At 39.1% G+C, this 25,610-nt stretch overlaps 1 protein-coding gene across 2 annotated transcripts in view; it reads left to right on the top strand.

Annotated features, from left to right (window-relative positions):
- The window catches only part of TAF4 (TATA-box binding protein associated factor 4), a 40,559-nt gene extending 15,994 nt beyond the window's left edge, over positions 1-24,565 (top strand). The window contains exons 3-16 of one of the 2 annotated variants that reach the window (XM_054218411.1): positions 5,389-5,555; positions 6,539-6,658; positions 8,391-8,510; positions 9,282-9,404; positions 10,250-10,339; positions 11,348-11,599; positions 13,094-13,238; positions 13,588-13,702; positions 14,352-14,521; positions 15,124-15,254; positions 15,902-16,027; positions 17,743-17,799; positions 17,881-18,000; positions 21,795-24,565. In XM_054218411.1, the coding sequence (XP_054074386.1) occupies positions 5,389-5,555; positions 6,539-6,658; positions 8,391-8,510; positions 9,282-9,404; positions 10,250-10,339; positions 11,348-11,599; positions 13,094-13,238; positions 13,588-13,702; positions 14,352-14,521; positions 15,124-15,254; positions 15,902-16,027; positions 17,743-17,799; positions 17,881-18,000; positions 21,795-21,962 (1,904 nt within the window). In that variant the 3' untranslated portion in view covers positions 21,963-24,565. Of the gene's footprint in view, positions 1-5,388; positions 5,556-6,538; positions 6,659-8,390; positions 8,511-9,281; positions 9,405-10,249; positions 10,340-11,347; positions 11,600-13,093; positions 13,239-13,587; positions 13,703-14,351; positions 14,525-15,123; positions 15,255-15,901; positions 16,028-17,742; positions 17,800-17,880; positions 18,001-21,794 lie in introns of those variants that run through there. The other variant, XR_008469007.1, reaches the window with a different exon arrangement.
- Positions 24,566-25,610: the final 1,045 nt, after the last annotated feature.

The raw sequence follows: 25,610 nt of genomic DNA, 5'->3' as shown, positions 1-25,610 counted from the left end.
GGGACTTGATTTCCTACACCAGAAGCATCAATCCTCTAGTTATTCTTTCAGGCTTGGACATTCTTTCTGAACATCAGCATATGTATGTATTGAACGTCAGTTTTTGCTGCCTAACAATTCTCCCTGACCCGAACTTTTTCTCTGGAAATAAAGTTCAGTTACTTTTTTACTTTAAGAAGATAATTTCCTCAGGAGACTGGAAAGGGGTATTCTCCATGCAATTTCAAGATCATACATCCATTAATTCTTCTGTCACATCTCGGCTGCTAAAAAAAAGAACTTGCTAAAGGTCTAGGTTCCTTAGTAATGGTTCTGAATTGATCTGGATTAGACCATGGGCTACATTGTAGGTAATGAGCAAAATCTGTCAGTTTGAACCTAAATATTCTTCCATTCAGTATTTGCATCAGAAAGAGAGATGTCGCTTGTGATCTGACGGGATACCTTCTAGGTTTTCTATTTCAGATACACGAGAGTGTCTTTCTTGCATCCTGGTATGCCCGGTGACGAACGTGGGCAGACCTTTTTATGGTCCTCGTGTTAGGTGCTTGCTAACTGTAGATGAAGTCTCTCAGTATGTCACCTGCTGTATGAACGGAGTCCCTGAGAAACAGAGCATTTCTTCTGAGAGAGGGCAACGCCACGCTGCGTTGCTGTTTGAGTGGTGGCCTGCTAGCTATGGCTGTTAGGAGGCGACAGTTTGCCGGACTCTGTATTTCCTCTGAAGATGCCTGCTGTATCTGCAGAAAATTTTACCTCTGTCATTGGGAAGTCCAGCTCCTGTAAATATTATTAATGTAGATTTACCAGCAAAAACAGATAACAAACCAGGAAACTCTTTTGGCTTGGGCTTTTTGTGGATGTAGAGGTTCTCTAGCAAGAGCGCTGGAGTTACACGGATAATCAGAGTGGTCTGCAAAGGCTACAAAATATTTTTTTACTCTTCTTCCTTTATTATTCTGGTAACTTTTTTTCTTTAGTCTTTGCTAAGCCAAGACATGTTTTAAAGAAAGAAAGAAGAGGAAGGCATTAGAAAAAGGGCTGGTTTGTGTTTTTTCTGACATGACGTATGGCCAGAGGTCTTCACTTTTTATTCCAGTGCAGATTTTGCAGGTTCTATTAATTTAAAAAAAAAAAAGGAAATCCAACTAACAAAAAAAACCCCAAAGCATAAGACTTTGTAAATGGAAGTGCCATTAGCAAATGGAAATACAAATAGCAAGAGGCAAAGACGACACAGTGTAGAATCATGCGGTTACATTCTATAATAATGAACTTTTCCATCCAAACCCTCTGGAAAACAGGAGAGATCCAGGAAGGTCTCCACGAGAAGAACACATGAGATGACCGTTGTACTCATCAGGAGAGCAAGTCCTTTCGGCATAAGGAGCAATCCAACTCAATTTTGTTAATCCTTCATTTGGAGCTGTGATGAGTTGTTTATTCAAACTAAAATATGACCCTCTTTCAAGATTCTGTTAAGCCTCCAACTTCTAACAAAAATTGTAATTAATTTTAATTTTAATTAGTTTTTTAATGAGAGACTTGGAAAGAATGCTTGAATGTTTGCATTTTTAATAGTGAATATGGTTTTAGAGTACACGTGACCAGACTTTCTAGGAAAAAGAAGGCAGAGAGAAATTTAAAATGGCCAAGTTTTGTTGTCACCTTTTTCTAACTGAATATTTCCAATGATCATTATTAGGTGTTTGGTCTCAAATAGCACTTCATACATTTGTGGAACAAAAACCTGGATGGTAAACTTGAAACAGAAAGATATTTTTCATCCTTACTTTAAATATGTTGCTGAATTTAATTGGATAAGTGAGATACCTTGGTACAATTCCAGCTGTCTTCTAGTACCTGGTATTCGTTTCTGATCTGGTTCGTGCAGCATTTGTACCCTTATGCTTTGGAGTTTGAGATTATGATACTTATCTGTACTTAAATATTTAAAATACAAGTTTTGGAACATGAGAAAGAAATGTTTTGTTTTTTTTTTTTTCTACACCTGTGGCTGTCAGCCCCTTCTTTTTTTCAATTGCAACAAATGAATCAGTTGAGAGGTGGTTAATGTATGTATGGAGAGAGGGGGCTGTTGGAGTCCTACAGTGACTTTGTTTAGAAGCGTGAAATAAATGGGACTTTCTTTTTAATTCTTAATCAAGTTAGCTCCAATGAGCTTTCTGAACTTCACTGAAAATCCACTTAATGCCAGCTTGGGTATAGTTTTGGGTTAGTGAGTTTCTTTTTTAGCTAATTGGGTTGGAAAAGAGTCTCTAGTTGGGCTGGAGGGAGAGAAGCTGAGAGCAGCTCCGGCTGCCTTCTTACAGAATTCTCAACAAGGCTGGAGAGATGTTAAGTGCTCAGTCAAAAATTACTTGCCCACACGCTGTATTACTCCTGAATTTCTGCACAGAAATTTCAATAACAAAGTTCATCAATCGTAGACCCCAACTTAAAGATGTGTTAGAAACTGTATAAATTGAAAATAACTGTGTATCAAATATGAGTGCAGTATAAAAGAACTATTTAAACAGGGACAGCTATGAATGTAGCTTTGTATGAATTACTTTTTTATTACGAATTCAATACTTGGGGGAAGGTTCAGACTTCCCATAGTTAGCAATCTAGCGGGATAGTGCTTAGAGCCAGGGTTTGAATTACAAATGATTGTTTTGTCTGTCTGCTGCTAAAAATTGAACTTTCTTGATATGTTTCCTAAAGCTCACATTAATATGCTTTTCAACTGTCTGTTTCAGCAGTTGTGCTATGTTAATGTGTAGGCATGTTCTAATTTTCATGTAGCTCAGGGAAGAATATTTCATTGTTCAGCCGATGCGCTTGCTCTTCAGGGGTAGTCAGCCTTCGTTTTGTGGTTATCGTCCTTCTTTTCTCTCTTTCCTCATTGATGTTTTGGGGAGCAAAGAGTTGCCAGTCCTGGTGTCCCGAGGGCTGGCTGTGCTCTTGCAGGGCACAGAAGCGTAGTGCAGACCCATTCTTGAGCCTGACTTGTGTATTGAGCTGGAGAGTGGGACCGGTAGCGTAGAGCTGTGGGCCTGGTGCTAAGAAGGTTCTCACATGTGGGTGAGGTGCTTTGGGTCGGCACTTTCTAATAACTCACTTTTGCACTGAGGGAGAAGTTTAAAAACAAACCACCCCCCTTCCCCAAACCCAAAACTAGAGTTAGTATCTCTTATGTTGCTTCTGGAAGGAAAAAATATATAAGTCTCTAAAGAATTTGGGTGGTACGTCAACCCCCAAAATGGTGAATTTTAAGAAAAAGTTTGTTATGGGACGTCAGTAGAATTCTGTGATGTTTAAGGGCTTCTGAAAGCACAGACATATATAGTTGCATTGGGCTTTTTCAATTGCTAGAAACTAAATGGTCATCAACAAGCCCTAATGTTTGATGTTGACTTGAAAATACTCATCTAATCAGACCTCCACTGTGCTCATGTTTTCAATTATAACAATATTGAAGATTTCCACTGATTCAGTGTTTAGCTTCTTTAGCTCATTATTATGAAGGATGACAAAAATGGGCAATGTGAGTTCACTTCCCAAGATTTTATGCTTGCACTTTGGAAGAGGATGCCACGTTCTGTTTGTGCAGGAATTAGCTTGATGTAGTAGCAGGTCACACTCTAGTCTTTTAAAATATTTAACTTGTCTGGTTTTTTCAGTAGCCCCCGTAGCGTGAGGCTGATGGTGAGAAGGTAGTGATGGTTCTAACGAGCAAGTGACAGGATCAAGCTCCGGATTCACTATTGAGGTTTATAAATTTCTTGGAGGTGGTGGTGGTGGTGTATGGCTTTGCTGTTCTAACGAAAATGCTTCTCCTTATATAAGTTATGGGCAAAAAGACCTTACTTTTTGGGATGGTTTGGAAAATGGTTGGTTTTTTTTTTTTTTTGGACTTGTCAGCTAAACTAAGAGTAGTTATTTCTACAGTCTGCAAGATTATAAATAAGCTTTCCCCCTCTTCTTTTCCTACAGAAAACCAGTTTGAGAATATTTGTTTCTAGATATAACTCTTCTCCATAGCACATTGCAGTCCCACCTTAACACTTCTAAATAAGTCATAATGGAAAGTCACCTTTTTGATGTAAACTAGTTTAATGTCTCTGTGTGGCTGTGCTTCATGAAAAGAGTTAATGTACAGAACGTAAAGAAAAAAATTAGGTTTTCTTTTTAATTTATTTTTGTAGAAATCAGTATATGGCTTTTTGCAGTTTAACACTAATTTTCAAACAGTCCAAGAAAACTGCTTAAGAAGTTGTCTATAAACATTTCAACGCATCTGAATAGGAAAGCAAATAAAAGCTTATTCTTTTGAAGAAGTCATGGTCTGAGTAGCATAGTCCGGATCTCCAGATAGTGTTGGGCAGCACGTGTAGGCTTTTTCTGCACTGAACAACACTTAACAAAAACTTTCTGATTTCAGTAGTGCCTCTTGATTTTCATGGTGAGGTTTCCTCCTGTAGTTTGTCGCTCAGAAAGGCTAACTCATTTTGAGTGCCCAGTTTGCTTCCTTAGGTGGCTTTTTCAGAGCTGATGAGGTCCTGGGGCTCTCGTGGACTGACTGAGGCATGCGGAATGAGTGAGTCCTGGGAAAGTAGTTCGTGTTGGCCAGATCCTGTTTGTGCCTTCGAGAAAGAGAGACTGTCCTCTGAAAATCTGCCGGTTAAAACCTGGTTCCCTATAGCTACCCGGTGGGGTTACGTGTATTGGTCTGAGTCACTGAGTGGGGAATGACAGCCTTATTTCCCTCTCCATTTTATTTTTCTTTTGGGGTGTAACATGGCACAATGCAGTCTGTTGCAGATGCACATGAGAAAGATTATGATTTTATAGCCGCTTTCATTACTAAAGTTGTTATGGGAAATTAATTTAGAACTTAGACAATTGTGTTCCTGTTGATGGTGAAGCCTATGTTTGATTATATTTTTTTTTTTCCCTCTTAAAGAAGAACGAAAAATAATCTTGCTTAATGGCAAGATTTTATTTCACTTGCAGTGTTTCATAAAACAAATTTCTTAATAAAGAGCAGGTAGGACTTTTACACGATTGCTGATTTTAACCTCTAGTCACATGGAATTTTTTGGCTGGGGCGAATACGACTCATTGTGTGTTGTGATGCACACCATACCGAGCATTTTGATAGAGAAAGAGTATTTCTGTGATTAAGCTATTCTATACAAAATGTGATAATGCGGCTGGGTACTTTGCTTTTATTCTAAACCACTTTTGTTAGCTGTGTAGTCCTTCAACAGCACATTAATTTGGTATGTATCTGACTTAGATTAAAAAAAACACAACAGAAAAAATATGTTCTTTCATCCTTGAAAAGGATATATGTGTCTTGACCAATTTCTTTTTTACCAGGCATGGTACTTGTGCGTAGTGAGAATGGGCAGTTGCTGATGATCCCTCAACAAGCCTTGGCGCAGATGCAAGCACAGGCACATGCCCAGTCTCAGCCTCAAAATACTATGACTCCTCGTCCTGCTACACCCACCAGTGCTCCTCCAGTGCAGATATCGACAGTGCAGGTTAGTGCACTAGTTCGTAGTGTTAATAACTGTAAGATTTTTTTTTTTTTTCTGTGAAGAATACAGCAGAAAATAAGGCGTTGATTTGAGTGATTTGAGGAAACCATTGATCAAACTGGTGCTATACAGGCTTTTCCACATGGCATAGGCATTGCGTTTTGTTCCTAATTCTGCTACAGTTTGGCTGTTACTCATCAAAAATATTTTTACCTCGCTGAGTGGCATTAAGTTTAAAACTGTTTGATATAAGGAGGACTGTTCAAGACCATATATGGTTAACATGGAGAACTCTTTTCCCCAAAGAACCCTTATTCTTTATAAAACTAAAAGAAAGAAGTGCATATGGGTATATGTATACTGAGATCATCACAGTTGCGTGAAGTTAAGACTAAAAATCCTTCTCACAGATTTAGAGAGGTCCAGATGCATTCTTTTGTATCTGTAATAATGGCAACTATCCAGAGACAAAATACTAGATAAAGTAGATTATATTTAAATATAGGAACTAGAATCATAGAATTGTTGAGGTTGGAAGGGACCTTTAAGATCATCGAGTCCAACCTTTAGCCTACCCTGACAAGAGCCACTTCTAAACCATGTCCCTAAGTGCCCCATCTACCCTTTTTTTAAACACCTCCAGGGATGGTGAATCCACCACCTCCCTGGGCAGCCTATTCCAATGTTTAATAACCCTTTCAGTGAAAAAATGTTTCCTAATATCTAATCTAAACCTCCCCTGACGTAACTTGAACCCGTTTCCCCTCGTCCTATCACTTGTCACCAGGGAGAAGAGGTCAGCCCCCATCTCTCTACAACCTCCTTGCAGGTAGTTGTAGAGGGTGATGAGGTCTCCCCTCAGCCTCCTCTTCTCCAGGCTAAACAACCCCAGCTCCCTCAGTCGTTCTTCATAAGGTTTGTCCTCCAGACCCCTCACCAGCTTTGTAGCCCTAACTAATGTGCTTGGGTTTTTCTCCTCTTCCCAGGCTCCAGGAACGCCAATTATTGCACGACAGGTGACACCAACTACTATTATCAAGCAAGTGTCTCAGGCTCAAACAACAGTGCAACCCACCACAACGCTACAGCGTCCTCCTGTTGTGCAAGTGAGTTTCTAGAAAAGTATTGCTTAGATGAGATTCATCAGCTGTTAAGATTAGCTGAAAACCTGCTTGAGACTGACAGAAATACAGGAAATATAATTACTAAGTGCGTAGAAGAAGTATCTTCTGGGTTATCCTTTCTAAAACATTTGCATATCGCAATTTACTGTATATTTTGGACATATATGTATATTTTTTATAGGTATATTATTATTGCTTTGTATTATACCTATATGCATATATATTTAAAGATATATCCTGTTACTAGTTTGTATGACCGCAGAACTGACTAAAATAAAATATCTTTATGCTTTCTGCCTCAAGAAAGTGACACCAGTTCCCTTTGGATTTGGAGCTCTGATGATATTCCTGTGATGGCTCTGTAGTCCTCTGAATTCTGCAGCAAAATTTACAATTACAGAAAAGGCTGTACTGGTAGCCTCTTCCACAAGCCTCTCCCTCTTACACGAGTCTCTGCTTTGGTCTGTGTACTTAGGGAGATTCTGATAACTCAAGGGCAAATAGTGGTGTCTTAGTCTGTGGCTGTCTTCTAATAGCCTGGCCTGTATTAATGCTACGCTTTCTTGTAGATTTTTTTTTTTTTTGATGGGTGGTGGTGTGAGTTTAAAACACAGTGCAAAAGTGTGAAATTCTCCACATGGCTTCCAGGCAACAGTGATACAATATGATTGCTGTCGCCTAATCTGTTTCATTGTGCTTTCTTCATCCTTTGAGTAGACAGGATTAGAGAGTTTTAATTTAAAACATGCAGGTTTTGTTATGCATCCAGTTAACCTTTTTCCCCTCAGAGAGCCTTTGCCTATGCCAGTGATCTTTCCAGATCTAAGAGTTAATTTACCTAACTGAGTCTCCTTCATTTGCACTGCTGTTATACTGGACAAAAAAAATCATTCCATCTGCATATTTTTTGCTGTAATGAGCATACCACGGACTTCATTTATCCCGATTTCAAAAAATGAGACAAATTAAATGTCTCCCAAAATAGCAATGAAAGTTAGCTTTGGCAGCACTGGAGCCTCTTTTCTTGTGCATCTCTGTATAAAGAGCAAGTTTACAAATAATTTTTTAAAATTCTGAGAGCTAGCTTTAGCTTGGTAAGAATTGCTGTCTCTCTGATTGGGTTGTCATTAGTAATTAGGCTGTGTTGGAAGTCCATGAATGAACTGTGCACGTGAAAAGTGCTTATTTACAATGTTGATTCTTTAAAGGTGATATGGTATTCCTACTTGGAATTACCAACTTGTCTACAAGACTAGAAAAATGTTTTGTCCCATTGTCCACCAAAAAGATCTTGGTAAGACCTGAGCTTTTGTCTGTCCTGCCTTTTTAGAAATCCCTCCCTTTGAAAGTGGCATTTGATGGAATAGGCATAAAAAGCTGTTGCATTCATAGAAATTAGTACTTGGTTTAGTTGTGTTTTGAAACCACGGTGTAGGAGGTTATGTTTATGGTATTATTTTGCCATTTTATCCAGTAACCAAAAATCGTGCAATTCTTAATCAACTTTTAGGATTTCGGTTCTGAATGTGTAGTGTTTTGTGCCATCTGGTGGCTCTTTCTTTCCACTGCAACAGATAGCAGATGAGTAACTTCTTTTTATAGTAGCTGTGGAAGGTGTTCTGCTGTCTGGTGGCTCAGTTTCTGTTTGATGGGCCAGGAGAAGAGGCTTTGGTATGTTCCAGGTAAAATAATGCTATGCTTGTATTCTCTGCAGCCTCAGATTGTTCTGGGTGGTACTGCACAAACGACTACGTTGGGGACAGCAACGGCTGTACAAACTGGAACTCCTCAGAGAACAGTGCAAGGAACAACGGCAACCTCCACTGCTGCCACAGTAAGACACTGAGTGCAGTTAGAGCCTTCTCTGGTTCATTCCCGTGCACACGTGTGCGTGTGTGTATGTACATAGACCTGAACCCAGATCAGAGGGGAGAGTAGTAAAGGTGCAGGAGTTCTGTGAACTGTTGGGCTTGAAAAGGTAAACTTTTAGTAGAAGCATATAGTTTACAAAGTGAATGCAGGTCACTTGGATTTTGATGGCTGTCAAAGTATTCATTTTGATTTCTGTAACTGTTTTAAAGCACTTTTTTTTTTTTTTTAAAAAAAAAAAAAAACAACCACCACATATTAGTTGTACCTTATAGAAAAGTGACTTGTTCAGCACTGCAGAGTAAAATCAGTGTGAGAAGGGGTAAGAAGTTGGCACTGACTCATTCAAAATGCATGTTTCCAGGACTGCAAATCAGGGCGAATCCGTGCCTTATGCACAGGGAAGGAGGAGTTTGTTGTCCCACCAAAACACGTATTTTCCCATATACAACGTGCCATTCTTAAAATACTTGGTATTTCCCAATGTCATTAAGAATCACAATTTATTAAATTTTGATAACAAAAATGTACAATACATAATGTGTATATGAAGCAAAACAATCCAGTCTGATTATGTCTTTAAGCAGTGAGGGACACAAATCTGTAAAAAATATTCTGAAGTGGTGAACCAGAAAAGGACTCTATTTCTCGGAGTATAAGGTCAGATCGTGTATTAAAAGAGTTTATCTTTCCTTTTCTGACTCTTTCCCTTCTACTTCTCTTCCTCCCATAACAGGAAACTATGGAAAATGTGAAGAAGTGCAAAAACTTTCTGTCCACATTAATAAAACTGGCATCATCTGGAAAACAGTCTTCAGAGACTGCGGCTAACGTGAAAGAATTAGTACAGAACCTGCTGGTAAGAAAAGTTAATTAGAAGTTCTAAGAAATAATGTCTGGGTGAATTTAGACTCAAAACTGAGGGGTTGTTTTTTGGAGAGGACGGAGATTATAAAATCTGAGATAAATCAAATTGAAACTTTGCTTCTTCTGAATTTAAACATATTAATAAATTTTCCTTTAAGCTTTTAAGTTTTTACCAAAAAAAGTAATATTATCTGAGGCTAATGTAAAAGCGTGACATACTTAGTATTTATAGAATGAGTACTAGTATTGCTTAGCCTAGTTGTTCGCAACCTTTAAGTTAAGGTAGAGCTGTGTATTCCAGATGTTATCACATGCTAACCAGAGGTTGTCACAAGACCAAAATTCAAAGTGTGTCTTCCATCAGGGATGTACATTTAGTTTTGTGAGAGACATCTGCCTTTTGAGCATAGGGTGGGCACAACTGTAGCTATTTGAAATAGAGGAACTGTGGTACCTTGGGAAAAGAGAACCCCAGAGACGGGGCTGCCGGGCGCTTCGGAGCAGTTGGTAGTTGGCTGGTTGCAGGTCCCATGAGTGTTCCACCTGCTTCTCTGATCTATAGACAGGACATTCCTGTAACAGTGAGAACAACTGAAAACGTTTCTTAAAATTGACTGAAAGAGAAGAAAAGGAAAGATGGGACTGTAGGTCTTACTAGTTGAAATTTGCAGTCAAATTAGTCGCTACCATAAAACTATTGATAACAATTTATTGAAAATAAGTGGTTTTATCATCCATCACTATTTTTAGTTAAGTCTTAATTTTTTTTTTCTGGTATTGAATATCTGTAAAAATTAATTTCTATAAGTCGGTTCATTTGGATTTTCTGTTTTGAAGGATGGAAAAATTGAAGCAGAAGACTTTACCAGTAGGCTGTACAGAGAACTTAATTCTTCACCTCAACCTTACCTTGTGCCTTTCCTGAAGGTAACTTGTGTTCGCTGGTCCTTATATATTTCTGTGCCTATGTAATGAAATCTGAAAAGTTTTCTTTCTGTGACTTATAAGCAGTTTCTTTCCGTAGCACCAAACCTATGAAATGATTTATTATCATCTTTTTAGTCTTGGAAAGAAAACAAGGGATTGAATGATACAGAAAACTATACCTTCTAGACAAACTCTTTTGCTGTGCTGTATACCTGTTTGGATAAACAGGAAATTAGTCACCTTTTGATGATAAATCCCATTTATCATAAATTTTATAGTAATTGGATACATCTCAAAATAATGCTTATACCAAAACATTTACCATCTGAAAATCAGAGAAAGTACAGCAGCACTCTATGATAAAACTCTGCTTGACTAATATATGGCTCTGAGCAACCTGATCTAGTGGGAGGTGTCCCTGCCCATGGCAGGGGGGTTGGAACTGGATGATCTTTAAGGTCCCTTCCAACCCTAACAGTTCTATGATTCTATGATTAAGGGATATAGTTGTAGGCGTGTGTTGATGTTTCTGGGTTCTGAAATGCTTGTTCAACCCAGAGCTGTTCATGAGGACAAAAATCGTTACCACAGGAAAACAACTAATGTAAGAATCTATTAAAACACTATGGTCTCTGTTGAGCTATTCTGAAATTTTCTCCAGTGTTCCAGCGTGTCTTATAAGCCATCAGATGTTATAGCCTGCTATATATGTGGGAACACAGTTGAGGATGGCAGCACGGGCTTGGTTTGTTAAATACGTCCCAGGGCTCCCATAACCTAGACGCCCATGATATCCAGGCTTCCACAACTAAAGGTGCTGTCACTCTGTCTGGCTTTAAATGTGAAGTAGCATGGTATTTCTGTGTGCGCCGCTGTCGTGTATTTTTGGGTGCACGCCGACTGATTCAATGGACTGAAATGAAAGGCATTGCATTTTACAATTAACGTTTTCTTGTGTGATCTGGGATTAAAATACTCAAGCAAATTCTTTTCTTTCTTCCTTTTCAGAGGAGTTTACCTGCCTTGAGACAGTTAACACCGGACTCTGCAGCTTTCATTCAACAAAGTCAACAGCAGCAGCCAACAACGCAAGCAACGATAGCGACGATTCCATCTGCGGCGGTGCTTCTAAGCTCCTCGGTTCAGCGCACAGCAGGAAAGGCGACTGCAACTGTAACGAGTACTCTCCAACAACCTGTCATCAGCCTAACTCAGCCCACACAAGTTGGTGTCAGTAAACAAGGGCAGTCTACACCACTGGTACGTTAGCCGAAGTGCATCATCCCTTATTGCACAGGGGCTTTTTGATAATGGTGACTTTTCTGCTTAAATTGGTGGTTTAGCTCAATCGGAGAACTTTGATCTCTTTAGAGAAAGTATCTACTAGGAAAAAAAAAAAGTTATAATTTAAAATCCATTCTTGATTAACGTACTCTATTATTTCCTATTTTGTTGTCAAATATTGTCAGATTGTCTCAATCACTGCACAGCCATGACAGAGCAGGCTTCTGGAGGATCTTTCATTTCCCATTTCATAAGTTTAACAACAGATTACCCCAAAAGAGGAGAAAGAAAACAACTTTCTTAGGCCTGCACATAAACCAAATAAGAACAGTATAATGTGCAGCACTTTTTTTGTTTTACCTCTTCTCATAGCAAAGCAGTGTCTGTGTGTAAGCTTTTTGTAGGATGTGTATTAATTAATACACATTATTGAATTACTAGGGGGTTTTTTTGCTACTTAGTACTTCAGCGTTCCCTTTAGAATGTTTGGCATTCATTTGAGCTGCTCTGTCCAGAAATTTTTGTATAAAATGAAAAGGAGAGATCTCTTTTGTCAACACACAAATATTTTTCACTTGCCTTGAGAGAAAAACTAGCGATTGTATTGATCTTCTGCCTTTATAACCTAGGTAACCTGTAGAAACCTGTAGAACCTTTATAACCTATAGCAAGAGATTAGGAACCCAGGGAAGGAATAAAAACTGAACGTTAACTAGTGCAGGATTTACAAGAAAATGGTTTGGCCTTTAACGCAAATAAATATATATAATAGTAGCAAAAGTAGCAAAAAAAACCCTTAGAGTTATGGAAACAGAGCTTGCAAAACAGGCAGAGTTGGTAGATTCCTTTTCAGTAGTTTGCAAATAAGTTTCTGAAAACTAGTTGAAGGGAGACGAGGAGTTTGCAATCAAGGGCTCTGATTGTAGCCCTGTGATGTGACCCTGCCTTTGTGAGTTCTTCAGAAGCAGAGTGGCTACAATTGCCTGAGACTCAGTCTAACCTGACAATCCGGTGGTACAAAGCGACCCAGCTGTAGTTTGTGCTGGTTCTGGATGAAAACAGCATATGTAGAACCAGCTGGATTATCTTTAACATGTCTCTCTTATTTTTAGTTCTAGAGTTTGTTCAGGCAGATCCCGTTTCCCTCCGTATCTCTAATGTAAAAACCACATGTAGGAAGTTTTAACTGGACTTTTGTGATTATAGATTTTTTGTTTGCTTTTTTAATAGAAATAGGTTACTGATATTTTTTTTTTGTACCACAGAAAGTGGAATATTAGTTTTTTTGTAAGGTGTAACTTATCTAAAGAAACTTTTAAATACCTTAAAATGAGGTGATTCTAGATCAACGAACAGATGTGTTAGGATCACAAGTTACAAGTTGTTTGTTAGGTTTGTTCTTCCTGCCTGATTCTAAGCCGTAGTTATTTCTCCAGTTGTTTACAGTTTGTTTTTTCTGATTACTTGCAGGTTATCCAACAGTCTCAAAAAGCAGGGGCGTTGATAAGGCCCCCACAGGTAACGTTGACACAGACACCAATGGTAGCATTGCGGCAGCCACACAGTCGTATTATGCTCACTACTCCTCAAATTCAACTGAATCAACTTCAGACAGGTAAGAGGTCAAATGCTTGCTATATGCCATCTTTGACAGCATTAACTGAAGTCTGGTTTATGAATGTCAATTCTGAAGTGCCCTGTAGCTGTACGATGGCTGTTGTACTACTGCTGAAACCTTCAGTGCATCGTGCCGTGGTGGCTGGGGATACACATATGTCAGGGCAGCATTTACAGTCAGAGAAATTGTACGGCACTGGAATTGTGTGGGAGGATCCTGTTTTAGATGGGCGAAATGCTGACAGAAACTGTTGAGGTCTTTGCACCAGACCTGTTGCCATTGCTCCCCACGTCTGACACTCTGATATGAATTTGATGGAGTACAAACCTTGTCTGTCTTCCTGCAGTACCTGTGGTAAAACCAGCAGTATTACCTGGAAACAAAGCTATCGCCACCGTTTCGACACAAGTAGCTGCTGCTCAGAAGAATAAACTGAAAGAACCTGGGGGAGGCTCTTTTAGGTGAGGAACCGTGTGCTTATTTGTGCTTGTGCTTGTGCTGCCTGGGCTGAACGCGGTGGGACCCTTTCTGTGTGCTCCGCTGGTGCTGAATCAGGCTGGGGAAACTCGCAAGGACTAGAGGTGGATTTTCTGTGGGCAGGTTTGCTACTTTATTAAAGGCTTTAACAAATAGCTGTGAACGTCCTTGTGCCAGAGTGGTTTTAGCATTTAGCTGGCACTAAGGATAAATATCAAACCTCACAAAAAATTCCTGCCTGGACAAGCAAGTAGAATTCATTCCTTCATTCCTCCCAGCTCTGCTCGGGTGACTCGGATGTACAGCCTGTCTTACAGTGATGAGTGCAGTTTATTATCGTTTTGTGGTAGCGATGGGCCTGGCCTCTTGTTTCTCAAGGTGTTGAAACATTTCGTAAGAAAGGATGTTGACAAAACAGTTAGGAAGTACAAAACCGTGAAAATACTTTCAGGGCTCTTTGGGATCAAATTACGTTAGTTTTATTTTATCATATAATAAAAGCAAGTAAAATGCAAAAATGAAATAAAGTATTTGGGTTTACTGTAGAATTAATTATATGCAGCTGTGGTATTGTAGCAGTGCGTGTGCATAAGCACTAAATGCTATGATTATAATGAGTTTTCCTTTCTTAAGGGATGATGATGACATCAATGATGTTGCATCAATGGCTGGAGTCAACCTGTCGGAAGAAAGTGCTCGGATATTGGCAACAAACTCGGAGCTAGTGGGCACGTTAACAAGGTCCTGTAAAGACGAAACCTTCCTTTTCCCGGCACCTTTGCAAAGAAGGATATTAGAAATAGGTATGCTGATTTTTCTTGAGCTTTAATAACTGGATTTCACTAGTCTTGGGTTTAATTGAAGGCCTTTTCTGTAGAAATTGATTTGAAGAGTTGAAAGTTGCTGGAGTCATTACCTTTTGTATATTCTGGTGCTTGTGGGCAATCATTCAGCTTATGAAAGCAGAATAGTGTTAAGGGATAGCAAACCTGTAGAGTTGCCTTCTAAAATAATGGCAATTTAACATCAAAATTACTGGACCCGGTTAAAATTCTGGCTGTATAAACTGATAAGGCGTAACAAAAATAATAACATGTGTGTTTTAAAAAATAAGCCCAGAAACACTTTTATCATATTTACTTACTAGTTTAGAATTGATGGTAGAACAAAAAGCATTCCTCAATTATTTGTTATACTGTAATATACAGCATTTATTAATAGATTGTAAATTTTCTTAAGCTAATGTAAATTTTTGTGTTTGCCATTTCCTGTTTAGTGCTTGTCTGAGAGATACCTGAAAGCCTTGTTTTGCAAAAGGCATTTACATTTCCACGACTGAGATTAGCCACGTGTTTACCTGTGTTGTAAAATCATTTTTTACAACTGACTTTTCTCCTGATTGTAGGTAAAAAACATGGAATAACAGAAATCCATCCTGATGTAGTTAGCTATGTATCACATGCTACACAACAGAGACTACAAAACCTCGTGGAAAAATTATCGGAGACTGCTCAACAAAAGAACATTTCTTACAAGGTAACTATATTTAATTGCACAAATTAAATGCCAAAATTGCACAAATTCAGCAGGCACTCACGTTGGCTGTAGTGCATGAGTTCGGTGTTCTTCATTCTGTGAAGTTAGGTTGGTTGTTTATTCTCTTTGGCTGATTCATCTTATATTAAGATATTAATACACACGGATGACTAGAACTTTTCTGCTTGCATATACAAAATGTTTTTAAAACAAATGCAGAGGAACTGTGCCCTCCCCTTTATTATGTCAAATGTTTAGAGTCTATGAGTGACTGTACAATCAGATAGGCAGATAAGAGCACTGGTTTGCATCCTCAAGAGACTGCAATCTGACAGATGTGTGTTCTTAATAGATGCAAATGCCTAAACAGCGTTTAAAAAACCCACACAGCTCTGAGATGCGTTTGTGAGGTTAAAGCTGTGATGATATTAGTTTAGAAGTCAAAATCTGATGATTCATGGAATAGAACAAAATGCTTTTAAGAATTCTAGCTGGTTTGACTGGTGTAAATATACACTTGCTATTTGTTTGAAAAGGACAAAGTGAACATTTGAGCTTTAAATGCATATGTTCTTCTACAGTACAGTACAAGCTAACAGCTTTGTTTTTAAGAAATGTAATGAGAAACATATTTGCCGTGTTTTCAGGATGATGAAAGATACGAACAAGCAAGTGACGTTCGGGCACAGCTCAAGTTCTTTGAACAACTTGATCAAATAGAAAAGCAACGTAAAGACGAACAAGAAAGGGAAATTTTAATGCGTGCAGCAAAGGCAAGTGCTTGGATTTCACACACGTTTGCAAAGTGTCATTTTTGACGTCAAAACTGCAGAGTTTCTTTTCATTCTAAAGCACTTGTAATGAAGGGGAAGACTCTAATCTTCAAAGATGGAGCTTGATGAATATGTTCTTTAGCTAGAGCTCTGTTCTGCTTTTCATGGTAAAGCATGTGAGACAGCTTCTTGCCACTGTCATTGCATGTTCCCAAATTAAAGTAGGTCTTAAAACTTAGTCATTTGCACTTTGTAGTGTGAAAAATATGAATTTTATAGCCTGGTAGTACTCTGAAATGGAATAGAGAGGTTACAAGTGTGTTGGAGAATAGAAATAGAACTCAAAGATTTTTACAAGTTGGAGAAATACGACAAATAGGAAGCAGTTGATGTAAGCGCAAATGTAAGCATTAGACTTTGTGGTTTTACTCAGTGACCCAAATATAGGATGAATATGACTAACTAGGCAGGAGCGCTCTAGAAATAATTCAGAAAACAACGGAAGGTTTCTGTTGGGTTTGTGATCCGGTACGAGTTGATGATGTTAAAATGCACTGCTTGCCTGCAAGTTGTGAACTAACACCTTCATTTCAGTTGGTTCCCGTTAGACCTGTGCTGGAATACCCTGTCCAATTTTGGGGCCCTAGACCAAGTAGACTTCAGAAGGAAAGCAATTTAAATGTCTAGCAATTGTGACCTATGAAGAAAGATGAGAGAGTAGATCATTTACTTCACGAGAGAGAAGGCTGGGGTCAGACAAAGTCTTCATGACTGTGTTTTGCATGTTCATGTAATTCCCTGTGTTTGCTGCATCTGAAGTGCAGCGGGGAGTACGTAGGTTAATCATGAGGAAAAGCTTAACATTTTAAGGGTACTTGAGCATTGAGTTAAAATAATTTATTTTGTTGGTGGTCTAAAGAATATATGGGGTTAAAAACGGTCAGGATTTGTTTGAATATAGTTAGTCTTGCCTTATGTGAGAGTATAGATGAAGGACTGTCCTGAAGTCTTTCCTGTTTTCTGTTTTTTGACTTCTTGGAAAAAACAAGAAACTAAGAGAATTGATATATGTAGCAAAGAAAATTAATTAGCAAATGTATGTTTACGGTATTAGACAATAAAGTTTACTGGAATTATACGTTCTGTTGCTTCTAAAAGTATGGTACATAGAAGAAATTGTAGGCGCCTAAGTGAAATGGGCAATTGCTAATGAAAATGGTGTGTTGGTCAGTAGCTGCAGTTTGTTCAAACCAGAGTCTGACTTGCGTAGGAGTGGCAGAAAGAGGTCATCTTAGTAAGTGCGTAGTTACACAGCAAGGGGGGGAATTTTTCCAAATAGTAAGGTCTGATTCCTTTTTTTCATATGCAAAGTGTGTGTGTTTCAGTTCAAATCTGTGTACTTTGTCTTGTAACAGTTTTGTTTGAGGCATCAAAGCTTAGCTATTCTTTGCTATATTTAACAAAGGTAAAAAAGCAGATGCTTTTTCAAAAATAGATACCTGAATCTAAGAAATGGAAAAATGCTTTTAATATCTGGAAATTATTTTCCCCCGTTGCCCTCCCTGGGAGTCATAGGTATTCTCCACTTCCTGATGAAGTTTAAGAAAAACTTTCACATGCTACGTAAACCTTACAATCTTTAACTGCTTTCGTAACCGAATTAATTTTTCTTTCTTTTTCTCCAACCATTCCATGTTCATCCTTTATCAACGTAGTCTCGATCTCGGCAAGAAGATCCAGAACAGCTTAGGTTGAAACAGAAGGCCAAGGAGGTAAGTGTTCACCTTAACACGAACTTTTATTTTGGAAATTGAAAGAAAAATAATTAACTGTACTTGTTCTGGCAAATGCAGATGCAGCAACAAGAACTAGCACAGATGAGACAGAGGGATGCCAACTTGACCGCATTAGCTGCGATCGGTCCCAGAAAGAAAAGGAAAGTAGATTCACCGGGATCTGGATCAGGGACAGAGGTACGTATGGTGTAATTGCAGTCTTTGGTTGGGCTGCGTCAGCCTCTGTAAAAACCTTTCTGCTCAGAGCGTTTGCCTAGTTTGTGGAAGCTTTCTGAGCGGCAGAAGTGTATTTTGTGTTCAGATTTGCCTGCTCTGAGGCCAGGATCAATCTTTAGCATCTGTGTAGCTGCATAGGGAATAAAATTGGAGTTGTCATTCCTTGGTTCACGGAACTGGAGGAATGTTAGAAAAGCCATTGCTGTTCTCTCAAGTCTCTTCTTTTTTTGGACCTCCATAGTTTTGGGAAGAGATTGTTGTGGTTGTAGCCAGTCTAACTAACTAAGAGTGCAGAGTAGTGCTGCTGAGGTGGGTGCAGTGGTAGAACTAAATCACTGCTAAATTTGACAATCCAGGTTTTAGGAACTTGCCTATCTTCTTTCTTTAGCTGGTGATTGGCCTTAGTTTTGGTATCTCTGCAGCAGATCAGTTTGACCAATTCTGCCTGATTATGATGTTCTTGCATAGCCTTTGTATATCTTTCTGTTTAATCTGGCCCTTCACAAACTTCTCTGCAGACTAAGTGTCAGTATGCTCAGTATCTGATTCGTTTAATGTTAACTTAAATTCAGGTAGATTGGTAGACTATCTGCTGTATTTCTAACCAAGTTAATAAACATTAAAGAGTATAAAACTACTTTCTGCATGGAAGACATTTAATGTGGGATTTCTCTACTGTTTAAAAAGTAAAAAATCTTCTTGAAACTTGTCATTTACGGGGCCAAAAGCTCTCTCCATAATTTGAGGACTTTTCCTCAAATAATTCTGTTTAGTACTCCCTGAGCATTCCAAATTTTTAGTGCTAAAGCATTTATACTGTAGAAAAGCCTCTTGTTTCAAAATAGTTTGCATTATTTTATACTGAGTTGCTGGAAGCAATAATTGACATGTGCTTGATATCAAATGTTAGAGAACACTCTGAAAACTAGTAAATGTTATTTTTATTTATAATAGAAATCAAGCCTCTCAAGAATCTCTTAAAGTAATTTTGAGTTTCGAAATTTACGAAAATGCCTGTTACTGATAATAAGCCTTATTTTTATATAAGTTAACAAATTACTGTATTAAAAGTTTATAAATGTTTGAAGTTATAAAAAGTGCAGAGTGTGGCACTTCTACAAAGATAGATGTGTCTAGAAATGAAGTTGTCTCTGAGGAATATGCTGAAGTATCTCATGCAGTGTTAATGTAGGCGTTGCTTACTTACGCATCCTCAACTGGGCAACGTTAATAGTCTGTTAATGTCACTTAGGTTATGGGATGTGTTTTACATCTACTGTGAACACTTGTTTGTATTTCATCTAAATCTGACTAATTTAGTTATCCTAGATTAATCACTTACTGGTTAACCAATTAACTACAGGTTCCCTGGAAATCTAATCTTTTGTCTGTTTAATTAAGAACCAGCTGCTTTTGATCTGATAGACTCACAGCTGCGCTTTTGCTGCTGTGTCACTTGACATTTTTAAATTGGGCTCCACTTGTCACCATTTGTGTGCAGTTTGTAGTTAAGGCATATTACAAGAAGTGTGGAAAATAAGGTTTGTCATTACTTAGACACAGATTTGTAAATGTAAGCTTTTGATGTCTAGGAATGCTGAATCTTAATTACATGTAAAATCACTTCGAAGTAGTAATTGTACTGTTTTGATTCAAAATTCAACAAAACAGGTTGCTGTCAGTTTTAGACTTTCATGTCCATGTGATTTTATGGAAAGTTACCAAAAAGCTTCTTAACTTATTCCATGCCTACAGGAGTAGCACAGTTCTGTGTCTTTAAAGACTCCTGACATTTTACCTTTGCATTTGAAGTATTATAGTCTACATAATAAAATCAGGCTTGAGCTTCTACTGGCGGGTATTTAAAAAACCAAAAATTAGAACCCTGTCTTATAATTCTCTCTATTGTCTTGTTAGTAGTCATATGTATGTATTTGAGAAAATTTAATTAGCATCCCGTGCTCTCTCCTGTGTCTTCTAATTTCCATGCAAGTTGATGGAAATGAGGCACCTAAGTCGTGCAGGTGCCTTAAAATACCCTTTGAAAATCCAGCCTTTAAACTGTTCTAGTGGTTCTTAGGGATTTGCTGCTCACTGGTGCAACAGGTAACGTGCTTGAGAAACAGAAGTCTGACTTCACCGTTAGCAGTGCGGTGAAACAAGAACACCCGCACTGGGCATCGTATACTGCTAACCCAGAAACGGTAATTTACGGCACAAGTTTAGATTGGTTTCTTAATAATGTACATTGATCATAAATGCACTACTTTCGCATGTAGAGAAGACGGTGTTAGCGTGAGCCTCAGCAGCTTATTCACATGGCTTTTGCACTACTTTAAATTTTGGCTTTTCTCAGGTCTGGGGTATCCTTATTTAGAACAGTCTTTTAAAATTCTACAAACTCTTGGGCAGATGAATCTTTATTTATTACTGGAGTGTGTTTGGACCTTCTGCTGCCACTAAGTATTGAAGTTCAGTTAAAAAAAAATAAAAGGAAACATTATTCTAGTAAATGAAATTGAAGGGGGGAAAAAAAAAAAAGAATCCATAGGTGAGACACAGAGATATAACCTGTCCCCGGTCCCTCGGAACACCTTCATTATTTACACAAAGAGCAAGGTAGCGGCGACAGGCAAGGGCCAAACCGTTCCCTGCTGTAGAATTTGAGGCCAAAGCTGGCTTTTCGGTGTGTGCCTGCCATCTGCTGGTGGCTGTGCCCTACTGCGGCTCCGAGCCCTGCGCCCGCTCGCTGCCCAAAACCTGCCTCTGGTGCATCTGCGCAGGATCTGATCCGATGCCAGTCTTCACTGGAGGAGCCACCGGGTTACTGGGTAGCGCTCCTGCCGGTTCTCACGCCTGCTGGCTTTAAGGCACTCCAGGATTTCTTTGCTTATATAAAGGAAGGCATAACAGTCATGGAAGAGTTGCATTAATCGGATGTATCCTATCAGAACTGTGTCTTTGGCAAGTGAAAATACACTGGAGTCAGCCCCGGCAGATTTGCTTTGTAACTCACTCACCAGGCAGAGTACACCTAACAGCTGAAGGATGTGGGTAACTCTAAAGATATCAAATGGGGTTTTTCCCCTGGGTTTTTTGGTTTTTTTTTTTTTTTTTTTTGAAGCGACAAATATAATAATATTTGTCTTGCCAGTTTGTGTGGAAAACTACTAGCGTTTACCAGAGGGATAAATGTTGCTGAATGATGGAGAAGAATTCAGAGGCTGTTAGGGAATGCCTGCCTGTGTCCAGGGTAGCTGCTTCTTCATCTAACCCCGAGCTTGGTTACAGCCCTTCTCGCCAAAAGGAGAGCTCATGGCACCCTGCCAGGAAGATTGTGGGGAACTAGGACATTATTCAGGACTTCATGGGCCAGGGGGACAGGACGGATCCCCAGTTCTTCAGGAACTCCAGGGCTACCCTAGGAAGCTGTATGCCAACCTTGTGAAGAATACTGTCAGTTCTGCTGGTTTTGTTTGTTGGGATTGCTTATCAGTGGTGCCTTCCTGAAGATAAAGAGCAGTGCTTTGGGGTCTTTTTGTCTATATTATAAGTCACCAAAAACTTCTGATTGTTCAACTATTGTTTATAAATGAGAATTAAAAAGAAATCACTGATCCGGTAGCATACAGCATACTGTTTGATAGCTCCCTGTGCATAGTCACGTAGTTCTTACCTCCCGTGTTTTCCCTGAAAAGTTTTGGGATACCTGAGGCCCCGACACGTTCTGATTTCTCTGTTCTTCTCATTCCCAGGGATCTGGTTCAAGTGCAGCAGTCCCAGGCAGCTCTGGAGTTGGAACAACCAGACAGTTTACGCGACAAAGGATAACGCGGGTGAACCTCAGGGACCTCATATTTTGTTTAGAAAATGAGCGAGAGACAAGCCATTCACTATTGCTATATAAAGCATTCCTTAAGTAAAATGGAAAAGATCAAGGTATTTTTGACGGAGAGACGCCTGAGGACATTTTTTATATATTTGCAAATTACGCCTTTTTGTAACAAGCGAATGGGATATTGTTTAAAAAACAACCACCTCTTTACACGGAACAGTTTTATATTCCTGTTTATAAATAAACTCTTCAGTATAGGAGAAATACATTTCTGTAACAGTGAGGATACTTACAAGGCCTGTGGATACTATAAAAGGACAATTAAATTTTAACTCATCTCTTGATTGAGTGGCCTTCTTGCCAAACAAGCCATATATAAAGACTGATGGAATCGTTTAGCAAATAACTAGCTACCCTTTGTCAGCCCTGTAGCAGTTTCGACATTAATTGTACATTTTAGTTCAGTTTTATTCAACTAAATCAATTATATAGGAATATGTCTACAGCAGATGACCTCATTTCATTTAGCTTTTTTTTTTTTTAAACAGTCAGTTAGCAAAGCAAACTGATTTTTTTAAGAATATTTATCTTTCCCCAAAATGTTCAGAATCTAGAGGGATATACAGTTAATTTTAAACATAACCTCAATTTTAATCACATTATTGCTTATTAGAGGCCCTGAAATCCCATAAAGGAGGGTTACTTCTGAATGTTTTAGCAGCATCTGTAAAAATGCATTTTATTTGCTATAGTTTGTAAAGCTGTAAAGTTAAAAAAGGAAAAAAAGGAAAAAAAGAGAAACCTTTTCAGCATAAATATATTTTACTTGCACTGTGTTTTTTAGCTAAAGTGAAAGCTTAGATTAAATAAAATCAAAGTTGAGAGGAATCATCAAAAGACTGTTTCTCAGTGTGAATCAAGTGTTGAAAAATGGTTGGTGTATTTTGTCAGTAATTGTACATAATTTTTGGCACATAACATAAAAATGGCTATGTAAACTATAATTATTTTGCTAAAAGACTGTATGCAAGCTGTGGGCCTACTTTAAAGATGTCCAGAGCAAAGTCCCTTCTTTGTACCTATTTTTTTATTACAAATATACTAATTGGTTCTTTATATTTTCAGAGGTTATTGTATTAAATTGTCTATTGATAGTACTTTTATGACTGTAAATACTTTGGCTTTCTTTGTGTGAACTCTCATGGTAGAATTTAACTCTCTTGCGTGTAAACTGAATGCTGATCAGTATTTTTATCAACACCTGACAACTGTTACACCCCTTTTATTTTGTCTTTTAGGAAATCCTGTCTTTCCATTTTTTTTCATGTAAATTTTGCACAGTTACTTGTTCATATGTAAATATTTTACTTTCAAAAATGAAGTTTTTAATTGCTATTGTTTTATATAGGATTGAAAGAAAATTAACTCCTTTATTAAAAACAAATTTATCTGTATTTGCTAATGTATTTTTCTCTCTAAATCTTTTCTCCTCCTGGATTTATTTTTCTTGGCACAGTAAAAGATTAGTCTACCTGAGGGGATGCTCTTTCCTAAAGATGCACTTTGGGGTTTTTTTAATATTGTTTTGTTTTGTCGGTGTTTTGTCGGTATGTAACTTTATGAATCTTGAAATTTCATTGTTGTCTTAGGGGTTTTGGACAAAGATCAATGGATAGTGGCGTTTGGTTTGGGGTTTTGGTTTGGTTTTTTGTTTGTTTGTTTGTTTTTTAAGCAGGGAAAGTTTCTGAAGCAATCTTAAAAGTATTTTGTCTAGTGAAGGTTTAATAAAACACCCTCTCCTTGAGGGCAGCCTGCTCCCTCAAACGCAATTAACTGCGGTGGGTTGCAGAAGGGGTGACGTGAAACAGGGAATTTGGAGCACAACTATAAAAGAATATAATCGGGGCCGCACTTGTGAAAATCTTGTGAAAATTAAGGTGAAGACCTGAGGGGGTGTATTTCTGACGCTCTGTATGGAATGTTTAGCTGTTGGTTGGTTTGTTTGTTGTTTTTCATTCCCTCTCTCATGGGCAACTTAAAAAAATAATAATTCACAGTTGTGAGGGCGTAATCCTGCTATTCGGTTAATAGAAAAATCACATTAATTTGATAATTAGATCTTGCGTGCAGCCAAACCCATCTCCAGGCTCCTGCGCCGGGCGCACTGTCTCCCACTGGCGCTCGCTCAGCGCGAGGAGAGCGGGTGGCCCCGAGAAACGGGATCAGCTCCCGAAGGGATGCGCTCACCCGGCCGCGCGTGTGACGCTGACTTGGAGAGTTGGATTGTTTGTAAACTCCAAACTGTCTTTCAAATCCTGTAATGTTATTAAGTGGAAAGAAACAACTTTGACTTTTGGCCAAAACATTGTCATCGCCTTCCTTTCATTGCAACAAGCGTGGGTTGTCCTAATCCCCACCGGCCGTCCAGCGAGCGAGCACCGCGACCGCAGGTGAGTTGGGAAGAAACTGCCCTTCAGGTGCTGCTTCCGAGAGCAAGTTGGGGGTAAGATATATTTGAAAAATTCAAGTTATTACATGGTGTGCTGTACGTCGCGCTCCCTCTGCAGAAGAGGTAGTAGCTGAGGAATACCCAGAGAGGCCAAGGGAGGTGGGAGAGATCTTCTGTAAGACCATACCTGTTGGTTTTGCTTTAAATAACACGTCTTTAAGAGCACAGTCAGCCCTTCGCTCCGTATAATTTTTCTCAGCTTTTAAAAGTTCCTGTTCTCTTACTCTAAAAAGCTGGTATAGTGCCCCTCTCCCTCCAGTAGTTCAAATTCATGTCATTTTTGGCTGGGATGTTGGCACTTTATTGCTGGTCCTGGGGCGCACGCTGCCACACGTGGCTATCGGCGTGCTCCTGGGGAGAGGTTCTCAGGGCAGGTCAGTTGCTGCCTCTGGCTTTCTTTTTTTTTTTTTTTTTTTTTTTTTTTTTTAATGATAAAAACGGTGACTATTTTTGAAGCTGCTCAGAAGCTTTATGTCTCAGAGCAATGTCGTAACTGAGGAGGGGTGGCATTTACAGGCCAACACGTGTGTACAGCAGCACTTCTCTCGTGCGTTGGTGACCTGTAAAGAGAAACTGGGATTCTTTCCTGGCCCTAAGCCTGCACAGGGGAATTTACCGTCCCCTTCCTTCACCTTCCTCGCCCAAAGAGTGCTGCAGCTTCTCTGTAGCACCCGTGGGACTGGCAGTGTGTGCGGTGCACTGGTGATGGCCACGTTGGGGACTCTCTCTGTGTCGCGCTTGGTGGTCGTAGAGTCATTGAATTGTCAGGGTTGGAAGGGACCTTGGAAGGGACCATCTAGTTCCAACCCCCTGCCATGGGCAGGGACATGGTGGTTTATTCTACCTTCTCTTACCGCATCCATCCCCGTGTCCGGGATGGGTTCCTTCTCTCTTGCCTGTAGGTCACCAGCGTTTGTGCCTGTGACCTAGAGGTGGGCTCTGTGCTGGTTACAGCGGTCTGTGGTTTTTAACACCTTTGATTAGATAGCGCATAGCTGTGATGTTCCTGAGCTATTGATGCCATCCTTTCTCTAGCACAGAAATTCAACAGAACAAATAGGATATAATAAGGCACTCTGAATTCAACCGGTTTTTCACATTTCACAGGTATATAATTCAGTAGATGTTTTCAGGGAACCTATTGAAATACATACTGAGAGGTGCATGCGTGAACGCTCCGATAAATGCCATTGAATTCAGGGTAATTAAGATTTTATTGGAGACTTA

Source organism: Rissa tridactyla, chromosome 12 (genome assembly GCF_028500815.1).
Source record: "Rissa tridactyla isolate bRisTri1 chromosome 12, bRisTri1.patW.cur.20221130, whole genome shotgun sequence".
Lineage (NCBI taxonomy): Eukaryota > Metazoa > Chordata > Aves > Charadriiformes > Laridae > Rissa > Rissa tridactyla.
This window is presented reverse-complemented; position numbering and strand designations above follow the sequence as displayed.